This window comes from Triticum aestivum, chromosome 2B (assembly GCF_018294505.1).
Source record: "Triticum aestivum cultivar Chinese Spring chromosome 2B, IWGSC CS RefSeq v2.1, whole genome shotgun sequence".
NCBI lineage: Eukaryota > Viridiplantae > Streptophyta > Magnoliopsida > Poales > Poaceae > Triticum > Triticum aestivum.
Window position 1 is genome coordinate 400,094,447 of NC_057798.1, and position 13,312 is coordinate 400,107,758.

At 48.7% G+C, this 13,312-nt stretch overlaps 1 protein-coding gene and 1 pseudogene across 8 annotated transcripts; one reads left to right on the forward strand and one right to left on the reverse strand.

Moving 5' to 3' along the window:
- Positions 1-294: 294 nt before the first annotated feature.
- On the forward strand, positions 295-4,469 carry LOC123045144 (xyloglucan endotransglucosylase/hydrolase 2). Of its 8 annotated transcripts, XR_006421094.1 has the most exons (7): positions 332-1,053; positions 1,176-1,636; positions 1,755-1,778; positions 2,651-2,902; positions 3,040-3,150; positions 3,546-3,654; positions 4,094-4,469. XR_006421094.1 is itself a non-coding variant. In XM_044468084.1 (5 exons), the coding sequence occupies exons 1-3, from the start codon at positions 802-804 to the stop codon at positions 1,761-1,763; spliced, it is 444 nt and encodes a 147-aa protein (XP_044324019.1). In that variant the 5' UTR covers positions 295-801; the 3' UTR covers positions 1,764-1,778; positions 2,651-2,902; positions 3,546-3,830. The 8 variants fall into 8 exon arrangements, 1 of the variants encoding a protein (XP_044324019.1); XR_006421096.1 differs by lacking the exon at positions 4,094-4,469 and having other exon boundaries at positions 323-1,049; positions 1,176-1,358; positions 3,546-3,830; XR_006421095.1 differs by lacking the exon at positions 3,040-3,150 and having other exon boundaries at positions 330-1,053.
- Positions 4,470-12,440: 7,971 nt separating this feature from the next.
- Positions 12,441-13,312, reverse strand: part of LOC123041285 (quinone-oxidoreductase QR2-like) — a 2,799-nt pseudogene continuing 1,927 nt past the window's right edge.

A 13,312-nucleotide genomic window follows, 5' to 3' on the forward strand; every position in this document is an offset into this window, starting at 1 on the left:
AATTCTGGTGCGGCTGCGAGTGGGCCTGGCTGTTTTTGGTCCCACGCGTCAGCGTCCTCTTGTGACCTTTATGTGTGCGTGTTGCATGTCTCGTCTGGGTTCGGTCGCGTCCCTTCTGACGTATCAGGAGTGGGAGAGCGGTCTCGTCTCGCGTATGGAGAGTGAGGGCCTGGCTGACTCTTGGTCCTCCAATCCCGTCCGCCGCGCGCGACGTGCGTTCCGGCAGGATGTGTGCACATTCACCGCTACTCGTCCACGCTAATGATGGGTGGCCCTTGTTGGCTGTTGGCCCACATGTATGTCAGTTAGCGGGTTAGCGTTGTGTCTCATCAGAGGAGGAGAGAGAGACCAACCCTAGATTCACGAGCGCACGAGAAGAAAAATCGCACAGCGGCCTCCTTGCTCCTCGCTCGCAGCCGCTCCTCTCCCTGACCCACACCGCGGGCCCTATCTCTCTGGTCGCCTCCTCCTCTCCTATTCCCTGCCGTCATGGTTCCGGATCGGGGCTTGGGCCATCGTCGTGGGGGAGCAGGGACGGCGGGGTCTTCACAATGGAGGTGGAGCTGTAGGGGAGGGGAGGATGCCGACGATAAGGGAAAGGAGGAGGCCGAAGAGGACGGCAATGGGGAGGCCGGCAGGGAAGGAGCAGAGAGAGGGCTTCTGCTTCTTCCAGCGGGCCATGGCACTCGAGTTCATCATTATCGTGTCCCTTGAGTTGAGGCCCCGTCGCTCCCACTCCTCTCACTTTCTCGCGACATCTCGCCGTCGATCGCCACCCCATTTCAAAAAATTCAGAGAGAGATGATGTGCGGCTCCCTCTGGCAGCTCCTGGCCGTGGTCGTGGCCGTGTCAGCGGTGACGCGGGCGGTGGCCGCCCTGAAGGCTGGTCGGAGCCTGCACCGGGACTTCGACGACGGCCGGGTGGTGGAGCTGGCGCTGGACCGGGAGACGGGGTCCAGGCTGGAGTCCAAGGACCGGTACCTCTTCGGGCGGTTCGATCTCGACATCAGGCTCGTCGCCGGCGAGTCCGCCGGGACCATCACTTCCTTGTACGTAAGTGTACATGGATCCCTCTGGTCGACTGCAGTTTCGTTCTCGTTTTCGCCTGCCTAATTAACCGGCATCTCCGCACAACTTGCCCCTGCTATGGCGGCGGTGCTTCCGAACATCACCAGCCTCCTCCGATGAGGGAGGTGGCTCTGCCCAGCCATGGCCCTAGCACTCGCCGTGGGAGAGTAGGGCGGCGCCGTCGTGGGGTGGATGACCAGGGGATATCCAGGATGCCGGCGGTGGGTCGAAGAAGCAGAGATGCAGCACATTCTCTTCCTCTCTTCCTTGCTGACGACGCGTCCCGCAAGGTGATGCGTTCTCGTCTCTTCCCTTCTGGTTGCACGTCAGCTCCTTTTTCCAATCCCATGCTCTGCTCTCCTCATGCCCCTCCTCCTCTTGCTCCTCCTATGTATTTTTTTAATTTCTTTTGTGCGATTTTACTCAATGGTGCTTGCACGTCCATGGATCTAGAAGTAGCATGTTCATTCTTCTTAGTTCATGTTTTATGTGTAGCATTTCGTAGGCTAAAAATTGAAAGGAGATGTGATGATACTGTCTTTTGACTCCCTCCATCCTACCTGTACAGGTGCCATCTTCTCATCTCAAGTTCTCCCTATCTCATTATCCTTATTACAATTTGGCTCACATTTTTCTTGTTTTTTGGCTATGTTAACTGTGGGCTTATGGTGTGTACTCTGGTACAGAATTTATAGTTGCCAGGCATATGGGTAAGATTCTGTGCACATTTTTTTCATGTATTTTGTTGAGAGGAAGTATCCTTTAGAAAACAGAGAGGTTGAAAAAAGGCATTCTTTTAAGAAGTGAAGATATGGCTGCTTTTAGTAAGCTTTAGATATGGCTGCTTTTAGTAAGCTTTTTATTGGTTATACTAAAGTGTGTTCTAAAACTATTGTCACAATCCTGAATTCCTGATCCTTCATTCCTATCGGATCATGTCTAAAATAAACCAAATCTCTGTGTTTACATTTTTTGGTAAAAATAATTTCTTGCCTATTGCAATTAGGTATAGACTAAAACTTTTCAGTGCGAGAGTTCAGGCATCACTATGGTGCCATACTGACCAATGCAACAAGATGTATACTTCCAGTTCGGGGAACATGCATTTTGTAGGGAGTACAGTATTGCTTGCACATATCCAGACTTGCCGCTGGTAGAACTGATATATTAGTAGGTTACTAGCCCAAAATATAGTTATAATGATGAACCTTTCAGCTTAATGTTTATGTCTTGCAGATCATTATTTGAATGTTTTCTTTTGTATATGTAGACACAAAAACAAAATGTATAGGTTAGTTTGATGTGTTACACATGTCCTTTCCTCTCTGAAGTTGTATATTCTTGTTCCATTATGGAAGTGTTAGTTTTTTTGTTCTGAATACTGTTGTAAGCGCTGCTCATGAGTTCATTTATACTTCTGTTAGTGGCTAATAGAAAAGACAATGTGTTAGTGTCTAATAAAAAAGACAATGGGTGTCAAATAGAAAAGACAATGTGTTGGTGTCTAATTTGTTTCTTTTATACTTCTGTTAGGAGCACCTTTCTTAACTTTCTCCTTTTTAACGATCATTTTCCTTTTCAGTGGGCTAATCAAATGCAAGCTATGAGGAGCTAAAAGAAGTAGGATATTCCGAGCAAGGGACTCTACTTTATGGGTTTGATTGTTGTGGCAGAATCAATGGACTACACCAACTGCTATTGAAGAAGTATATGTAGAATGCATAGTTATGGTGTGATAGGGCCAGTGTTGTTGTCTGACAGTTGTGCATTCTTCACCTTGGATGGTCAAAGATATGTTCGCTAGCCTGATGCTGCTCCATCGGTGGATCTACAGGTATAACCATTTCTTCATTGCTTGACGTAGGTATAGAGTTGGGATATAATATTGCGCAGAAGAAGAGCACAGTTGCTTTTACAGTTTTAGCAGGTGCTGCAAGATTAATTTGCATTGTTCTCGTATATGATTTTCAGATTGTTCTATTATGAAGTATTGGTTTATTATTGAGGTAGCCTTAGACGGAGGAGCTGAATGCAGTTTTTGTATCTTTTTTCAATGTCCTGAATGGTCCCATGAAAATCCTGGTATGTACAGTTTCAAAGCCTCATCACACTATGGTAGGAAAAATTGGTATGCAGGTTATCGAAAGCTCCATTTTTGTCCATTATATAGATTATATAGCTTTGTGATCGAAGCGGATGTTGCTTGTGAAAATTATATATAGCCATGAGCCCCTGACAAAATAATCGCAGCTCATGTTACTAGGATCAGGGAACCTCGACCATTTTCCTAAAATATGTAGCGGCTCATGTTCCTACTTTCCCAGCTACAATACTATGTACTTCATTCTTACCTTCGCTTTTGGATGTTACATCGCTTTATTTTCCGTCATAAACTTGCTAACGATATTGGCAAAATAATCCCCACTTCAGATTTCCCATTGAATGAATAACTAATTTAGATTGTTCAAAAATTGTAGGCTAAGAGCCATGAATAGGATCAAGGCAGCACACTACACCTCTGAGAAGAAAAGGATATGAAGACAAAGATAGATCAGTGTTCTGCTCCGAAGCAAAAACATTTTGCATGTAATAATGAACTGTAATTTACCACAATCTCTCTAAAACAGCCTACTTAGTACCAGTCCGTTCCTTGCTTTTCTATTAGGAAGTATGACTCGGTCATATATATTTACATTCGCGTTGTGTAGTTGTGGTTTGTATGCTTGAAAATACCTTTTTAATCGAGCTTGAAAATTCTTATGTGCAGTGAAATTGTATCTAACACTTCGTAAAGAACAAATGAAACACATTTCAATTAAGGTCTAAATCGACACCTTGTGCCATTTGACATCACAATTATAAATGGTTGAGAGTTTGAATTGGTAAAGTGGTTGCATCTGTTGTTTCAAGTCTGGACTGTTCCTTCGTGCTAAAACTTATTTAATTTTCAAAGCACTTCTGTTTTTGAAATGTACATTGCGCTATTTGGTGTAATGGGCCATTTATGTTATTACCATGCATGCAGAGAAATCCGAAATGATAGGAAAGGAGAAGTCTCGCCACTTGAGTACGCTTCTCTCACTCAAAGGAGGGACCGAGGAAAAGAAAGGGGATAAACAGGGGATAAACAGAGCAGGCATGATGGATGCAGGCGCTGCCGCTTCATATTCTACTTCGGACGAGCAACACAAAGAATTGTTCTTGGACCGGGCTAGGTAGCATATGGGCCTTTCAAATACCTATGTCTCCATATGCACAACACAGTGAGGTTTTTTCTCTTGTGCACATGAAAAATAAAAGTTTAGTGCAAACACTGTTAAAAAAGTACATCCTTAACTGCTCTATACATATTATACAAATATGATTTTTTTTCAAACTCAGATTTCTCATAGTGATAACCATATTTTCTACTAAACAAATGCTTCCTTAGTTGGTCTATGCATGTTATACAAATATGATTTTTTTTCAACCGAGATTTCTCAGCGTGATAAACATATTTTTAATATAGCATGACCTAACATAAGGGCTTTCTACTACCAATATCAAATGTGTCCCTGCAAAATGAAACTATTTTCATCGACAACATGACTTTAGCGGGTCTCTGCGCCATTTGGCACAACGGGTCAACTAGTAGACCAATAGGAGTGTCATGCTAAAAATTTGGAATTATTCGAGGTTTCTTTGGACATTTTTATACATTAACTGAATTTTCTAGGCATTTTATGTGCATAATTCAAATTTGAACTACACGCACATGCTCCAGTGTAGCAAAAAGGGTTTAAAAATATATATGTGTCCTTGGGTACATGGTTAGGTCCCATGCAAGAAGTAGGAGTGAATTTCAAATACCCCGGCTTCGTGGCTCGGCCGCAAACATTGAGAAACTTGGTTTTGAAATTCTAGTTAATCCAAAACTCGTCCGAAAATCAAGAAACTTGGCACGGTATCATGAAATGACACCATCTTGTTGTGGTAAATTTTTTGTTCCATTTGGGACAAGTTTGGTATGAGCATCTCACAAACATGAGCTTCTCACAAGAAGCCTTGTGGTTCTAGTAGGGAATGTGTCATCTTTGTACACGAAACGATCTTCGTTGCCTCTTCTCTCCTTGAATTTTTTTTCTACATGCAACATTGAGCAATACGAGTGTCTTGTTAAAATTTGAAATTATGCAGGGTTTTTTCGAACAATTTTATACATTAAGTGAGTTTTCTAGGCATTTTATGTGCATAATTCAAATTTTAACTAGATGCACATGCTCCGGTGCATAAAATGGGTTAAAGATCATATATGTGTCCTTGTGTGCATGTTTATGTCCCATGCAAGAAATGCGAATGAATTTCAAACACCTAGGCCTCGTGGCTCGGCTGCAAACATTGAGGAACTTGGTTTTTAAATTTCTACAAATCCAAAACTCGTCTGAAATGCATGGAACTTAGCATAGTATCATGAAATGGCACCAATAGGATGTGGTATTTTTCATGACCAATTTGAGAGAAGGCACATGAATTAACATCCAATACATGCATTTTGAAACAAATAGCTGCCACGTTATCATCTCAAACATTTGTAAAATTTAAATCATGGGCGTTCGGTAACCAGTCATGTGACACCACGCGTCACACTTTTATTGGCTGGGAGTTGCCTTGAGGATGGCTTCTTGAGTTGACGGGAGGCGTGCGAGCGAAAGTCCATAGCGCAGGTTGACTCGGAGGCGTGCGAGCAGTCCTCCGGTGCGCAGTCTCACCAGGTAGCGTGTGAGGAGCACACTGCGCAGGCTCACGGGAAGCGAACCCTTTAACCTCCATCGTCGCCCGCCTTGCTCCTAACCTCTCCATTAATGGTGTTCAAGCCACCGTTTAATATAGGCGGCCTTACTCTTCGCCTCACATTCCCCTGTTGCCCGAATCCTATCTCCCATACCTCCACCTACGTCATTGGCGCACAAGGATCATCTGCCACTAGTCTTTTGGTTTGGTGAAGTCAACTCCGAGCCGGAGGAGATAGAAAATAAGGAGGGATGGGGCCTCATGGACATGGTCGTGAAGGAGCTAGCCGCGACGGATGCTGCCCCCGCGCCCATGCCAGCTTCCATCCCCGCGCCCGCGCCAGCGACCATCCACGTGGCATTGATGGGCTAGTCTTTGAGCACCATCGCAGCGCTGGAAGCTGCGAGTGTCAGCGAGATCCCCGCGGACCCGTGCGAGCTAGTGTACGAGCCAACAGCAGCGCACCCGCTTGTCCTCGAGCGCGCCCCAGCACCCACCACAACACCAGTCCCCGTGCGCTTGACTGGACCCGCCGCGCCCGTGCACGTGCCCGTGCGCGCGCCAGGTATACCCTCCGTGCCCCCCCTCAACGTCATGGGACGCCGCAGTCGACCGCTACCTCGCAACACCGCGAGTCGCCATCCCCCCGCCCCGCGCCCGTCGATCGCGCGACGAACGACTCTTGGATTTGCAAGTGCAGAATATTCTAGGCTAGCTTGAAGACTTGAACAATGGCGTCCTATAGGATGACAACGCCGGAGATACACACTACCAGCACTGCTGCAATTAGTTTTGTTGTTTAATATTGTATCTCGATCATATAGATGTAAAATCATAGTGTGACTGAATGAAATCTATGGTTTTGATCAACTTAGCATTTTTTATCGAAATGTAAAGACTTATCAAGTAAAATAATAATAAAAAGCATCAATGTTTCTATCTGAATAAAACACTGATCACAAACGTTTCAGATTGAACACCCATATGCAAAGCGAGAGTTAGGTTCCTTCGCCGCTAAGCCAAGGGAAAATGTGCCGCGCAGGTTTTGTGCATCTCTTCATCACAAATTATTTCGCATGATGACCCATGTGCAACCACGTACCAACAATTTTGTAAGATTTGCATCTGTCATATTGGGTATATTGCCATTTGTCAAATTGAAAAAAATTCATATGTCAATCTACTAACATTACCATTTGTCAACCTGTTTACACTGCCATTTGTGATCCTTGAAAAAAAAACACTGCCATTTGTCAAATTTGGTAGTTAAAATCTCTAGTATTGTTTTATTTTTCCAAATGAAATTCAGTAAGCATTCATTTCATTCATAGATTAAGCAGTCGTCCTTTATACAAACAATTCAACTCGACAGTTGAATCTAACAAACTTTTCCCCAATTGTTGCCAATCACGTACTGAAATAGCTAGTTCAACTATATATACTAGCTAATTTTAAGTACATAGTATAGTTCAACCATATCTATAGTCATATGAACTGAAAAAAATAGCCGTAAATACTACTACGGAAGGGCTTCGTACTACTTTCAGCGGCCTCTCCTCTGCTGAGCGCACTCAATAAGAGGCAGAGGAGGAGCCTACCGATGAGCTGAGGAAGAGGAATCCGGCGCCTACCGCTGCTGCACCTTTAGCGACGGCCATCTCGAATGCCCTCTGCTGCTCCTAACGATCCTTCTCAAAGCAGTGGGACTCCTCGTAGGTCTCCGAATTTCAGGCATCTGTGGCGACGTGTGCTGCGGCCACAGTGGCGGTAAGACTCTTTGCGTGCTCGACCAGGCGCTCCTCCTGCTCTCGTAGGAACTTGATGTAGCGCACAAGGTCGTTGACGCACATGCTGGCCTCCACCTCCCGCCTTCAGGCCGCAGTGGCGGAGCGGGTGATGACCTCGGCGGTCAATGATGGGGTGGCAGCCACGATGGCCGACAGTGAGGTAGCGGCCACGGCGGCCACCTCCCGCCTTTGGGCTGCAGTGGCGGAGCAGGTGATGGCCATGGCAGCCGACGATGGGGTGAAGGCCACAACGGCCACCTCCCGCCTTCAGGCCATGGTGGCGGAGCGGGCGATGGCCCTGGCGGCCGGCGGTGGGGTGGCGGCAACGGCGGCCAGCAACAGCTGCCCACAGGAAGCGGCGACGGAGCGTGTGGTGGCTGTTGTGCACACACCCAACAGGAACACCACACGCAGTACACGACGCCAGGGACTACACTGCCGCCACAATGTAGCCTCCCAGCTGGAGCTGTCCTCTGGTGACGGCGGAGTGGCCGAGCGATGATGACGGACCAGGAAGAAGCAGACGAGATAAGCTATGGGGAGGAAGGGGAAATTAAATGCGGACTCGCCGGCCGTGAGGGTTTATATAGCAGGTCGGTTAGCATTGGGATTTTGGGGGGTTTCGTCAGGTCGGGCGGGAAGCTTGCGCGGTTGAACGGGAACCGGCGCGCTTGCGCGGGAATGGTCTCACCGGCGATTCATTGGCGCCTCTTCAAGCCAATGTTTTGCCAAAACAACGCATGTGCGGTGCTCAAGCTTGCGCTCAAAGCCTTCTGCGACAGCGCGGTGACAAGACATGCGAGAGGAGGACGAAATGACACATACACATACGGTTTAAAAAAAATGTTTGCAATTTACTTACCTAGCACACGGCCGCTCTCTACGAAGCGTCGCAAACGATTGTCTGCCCACTTGTGTGATGTGGAACCCGGCGTATATAGTTCCACATCAAGCCGTTGGCTCGTAACCGCCGACCGACTTGTAGACGGCCATTCCCTGCGTGTTCAACTGATCTTTGTGTGTGGTTCCTCGCGGTTGAATCAGGCGTGGCACACTCTGCTCGCATCCCTCCACGCGCGCTACCAGCGTTTAGGGCTGGCGCATGATCACGTACGTTCAGGGTGCCATATGCATGCGGTTGCGCAGAGCCACGATGCAGTTACGTGCGCCAGGATGCAGTTACCTGCTGCAAAAACTGCCGCGCGGATGTGCCAGGAATCCAGGCCGACCGACCCCCATTTATTCCCGCAGCTATTTACCTTAGTCTCTCGCGCCCCATGACACAATAAGCACACCCACAACGACACATACAGAGAAAGTATCTAGCAGCTCCAATGACACTCCCAACAGCTGACGACGACGACGAGTGGTAGTTCACCATGCCTCGCATAGTGGACACCCACATGAGGGGGAATGACCTCTCAGTGGTGTATACGAATGAGCCGGTCTCGATGAGAGCTCCATCCACACTATGAAGCACTTGACTACTGAGGACAAGTATCAACTGGTCGGCTTTGACCTCGAGTTCACCGGCGGTCGTGTCGGGCATGACCAGAAGGTTGCCATCGCCCAGTGTGTGCGTGCCATCACGTCCTCGTCTACCACTACTGCCTGGCCACAAGGCCTTGCGAGCGTTTCGCCAGGTTTATCAACAGCCTCGACGATAGTTTTCTCTATGATGAACATCATCAATGATCTAAAAGCGCTCGAGCTTTCGGGTTTGGCCTGCCAGAAGCTTGTCGACATCCGCGTCCACTACAGGGTCTGGGGAAGCTCGAAGAATGAGCAGAACTCCCTGGTTGACCTCTCCTCGTCCATCATCGACCCTTACTACAATGAAGGTTGAGTGCAAGAAGGACAAGATCGCTTGGCATAGTGCCTGGGAGCATAGACGGGATGAAAAACACATCAAGTACGCGTACACAAGCTATGAGATGTACATGCAGATCGTTGACATGATGAAGTGCCTTCGTCCTACCCCAGGCGATGTCGAGCCACAAAGTAGTGGTGGCAGCATCACAAGAAGTAGATGATCATATGTTCAATTTTGGTTATATATGTTGTTCTTGTGTAGACAGCGCAAATCACATCGCACACAGACTAAACTAGGGAACCTGTCGGTGATGATTTCATCAATCGCTGACAATTGTGTACCAGAAAGCATTTGCCCACAACACACATGTCCTATTAGCAGGAATCGTCTGCGTTGTTGTTGGTCTTCCCACACACTTCTGATTTCCGACCTGTTTGCCTCGTATCTCACACATATTGTTGATGAACCGTTTCTGTTGTTTTGTATCATCACAAACAGATCATATGAGTGAATTGTATGCCCTATGTCGCACACACCTTCATTTGGTTGACCGTCTCTGTTGTGTTGGGTAATCGCAAATAGTTCATCCGACTGAAATGTATGTTGTCTATCGCACACACCTTGATATGACTAACCATTTTTGTTGTTCTTGCTCATCGCAAGCAGTTTGTATGGATCAAATGTATGCCACATACCGCACACGCAACTCTAATCTAAATCGTGTTTGATGACGCCGCCATCGCCAACAGTTTGTATTATTTGGGACGGTTTTATTACGACAACTTTTGTGATTAATGCATCACACACACTTTGGTCAAAGGGTCACTGATTGTACTGTCGCATTTGGACCATCCTGTAGTAGTGGATTTTCCATCCAACCATTCCTTCAAGGTCTCCTTTATTTCTATGACATCCAATTCCATTACCCCGCCCCCAACTCCATCCTCCACATTGCCTCCCCCATTACCTTCTGCGAGGCCTTCCTCTGCATTGAGCCTCATTTCGGGCTCTAGCTCAGATGATTTTGCATCAAGGTGCATGCCAATGGGGGCCAACTCACAGAGTGTGGGGCGGGCATGATTAGCAAGATCCTAAGGGCGAGATGGCTGCTCGGGAAGTTCATTGAGATAGTCAAGTTGTGGCGTGAGGAATGGTTCTACATGGCCGATGTTCCATTGGGTAACCGAGAAGGGGTCCCCGCTTTATCGGTCGTGATCTTGGAGAGGTTGCACTCTTGGAACACCCAAACTATCGCTCAGGGGGACGAGGAGGAACTGGAGGCCTTACAAGAGCAGGTGAAGTTCTGCATCGACTAGGGTGTTACTCTTATCGATGTGGTACATGTCATGCTCTACCATGGAGCTCGGCCCCTTCAAGTCCAATATTCCTCATTGTGCAAGTTTGTCTCCTGCGACGAGACCTCGGTCATCCGAGGTTTCTACAAGGGGAGGGACATCGACGAGATACAAACCCTGCGCTATACGACCAAGGGCTAGACCTTCCGGACCAAAAGGGACGATATTGCCTACTACTCCGAGCACCGAGCTATCGGGGTTCGTTGCTTAGCTTTTTTCCTTTTGAAACAAATTTTATCCTATTGAACCAGGCCGAACGATCGAATCTGCCTTGTTTTTGCAAGATTGGCTAATACTCTATTTTACATCATGATTTCCTACTGTTATTTAACTTGTTTTGAAGTTATATTCCATGTATTGATGCAATTATAATGTCTTTTCTCTCTTAAAATGAAAGATACATTAAAAGAGGGAGATTACTGGCAAATGGAAGTCTGACCTAAAAATGTTGTAGTAGAGATAACAATTCTCCGAAGCTCAAATTAACATAAAATTTTACGGAGATTTATTTTGGAATATACAAAAAATATTGGAAGAAAGATTTACAAGAAAAGAGCCCTAGTGGGCCCATCAGCCAGGGGGCGCCCTGCCCCCTAGGCACGCCATGGTGGCTTGTGGGGCCCAACTGGGAGGTCTGGTTTGCCACAGAGCACGATGTGGCCCGATGCGACGGCGTGCAGTTAAACCTCGGCTTCGTGTCGCCGCCCCCAGAGGTCGCGCCAAAGGAGGAGGAGGCCGCTTACCAGGCCGCACAGGAGGTGGCACTGCAGCACACGCGGGAGGAAAGCTAGTGCCAGGAGGCCGAGCCGCCGCCCACAGAGCCCAAGCTAGAGAGGTACGCGTGGACCGGCTACCTCCGCGAGTGGGTCAACGCGTCGCCTGTCGTGCTGGGTGCGACGTCGGAGCAGGAGGCTGCCTATCTGGAGCACTGCCGACAGGTCCAACTGGCGGTGGAGCGCACCGATGGCGAGCGCCAGATGCAGGCCGAGCGCGAGGAGGAGGAGCGTCGTTCCCGCTAGGCACGGGAGGAGGAGAAGCATGCCTGCCGCACAGCAGTGCAGCCGGCGGGGCAGATGGTGGAGGAGGCGGCGCTGGCGGCGTGGGAGAGCGCTTTACACTGGGCTAGGCCAACGCCGGCGTACATCAACTTACCGGCCCGAGGGAGAATGATGACGCCTAAGGCAGCGCCCTAGGGCGCAAGTTTTTTTAATGTCCATTTTAAGTTTTATTAATGTTTAAGTGGACTTTGTTATGTGATTGACCGGCCGTGTTTAATGTTTAACTAAGTTAAATTTAAACCGGTGTTTTTTATATTTTATAAATAAGGGGGAAAAAATCGTTTCATCGTTCTGTGCAAGGACCGACGCAAACGAAAAAGTAGACACAGCCGTCTGTTCGGCCGGACCCAAACAGACGTAAAGGGTCAAAATGCACGCTGTCATCTAAACCAGCACCGGCCGGAGAAACCATTTTTTGAGCATGGGTGTTGCCAACTTGAACGCATTATTCTTTCCAAACATGGTATAGAAATAGCTTAAAGAAATTATAATAGAAACCAGTATATATTGTAGTAATTGGTAAATAAACAAATTTTGATCCAGTTGACACGACGTGCAAGTGGAAATCATCCATACACAATATGCAACTTCAGACGGCCTTGAGCTTCTTGGCGATGCCGGCAAAGTACTTCCCCTGGTCCGCCGCCAAGGCGAGTTCGGCGTCGCTAGGTACCCTGCTGCCATCGGCGCCAGCGAAGGTGCCAGCTCCGTATGGGCTGCCACCCTTGACCTCGTCCATGCCGAACATGCCGGCGCCGTGCGTGTATCCGACGGGCACGAACAGCATGCCGTGGTGCGTCAGCTGTGTCACGGCCGTGAGAGCCGTGGTCTCCTGGCCGCCGCCCTGGGTGCCTGTGGCGAAGAAGACGCCCGCGGGCTTGCCGGCGAGGGACTGAGCCTACCAGAGGCCGCCGGTGGAGTCAAAGAAGGCCTTCATCTGCGCCGCCATCATGCCGAAGCGTGTCGGGAAGCCGAACAGGAAGCCATCGGCCTCGGCCAGCTGCCTCGCTGTGAGAGTATTTAACCAAAAACTACCACAATTCACGGAACCGTGACGAAAAACTACCACTTTACGATTTTGTCCTGAAAACTACCACTTTTTTGCTAATCTATGACTAAAAACTACCATGTCGTGGAACCGCCCACTTCGCCGTGGTTAATCACGTTTCTGCCAGGCCGGGCCCATATTTCAGGCGCCAGCGGGCCAACATGTGCAGCCAGAGCCGCACTTCGCCGCAGGTGCAGCCGCGGAAGCCGCTCGCCGCTGGAGTCGCCAGCCGTGGCCGCGGGTGCCCCCCCTCCCGCCGCCCTTCGCCCCTGGCTGCGCTGGTCGCCACCGCCGCCGACCTTCGCCGCTAGAGCCGAGGGTCGCCGCTGGAGCCGCCGGGCTGCGGGTCGCTGCTGGAGCCGCCAGAGCCGCCCGCCCCCGCGCCCTTCCCTGCCGGAGCTGCCCCGCCTCCC

What these genes read in the sequence shown, in the direction of transcription:
- LOC123045144 (XM_044468084.1), top strand. Translation starts at nt 802, where the DNA reads ATGATGTGCGGCTCCCTCTGGCAGCTCCTGGCCGTGGTCGTGGCCGTG. An exon ending in GGACCATCACTTCCTTGTAC is followed by an intron (nt 1,054 to 1,175) that starts GTAAGTGTACAT and finishes GAACATCACCAG; the next exon opens with CCTCCTCCGATGAGGGAGGT.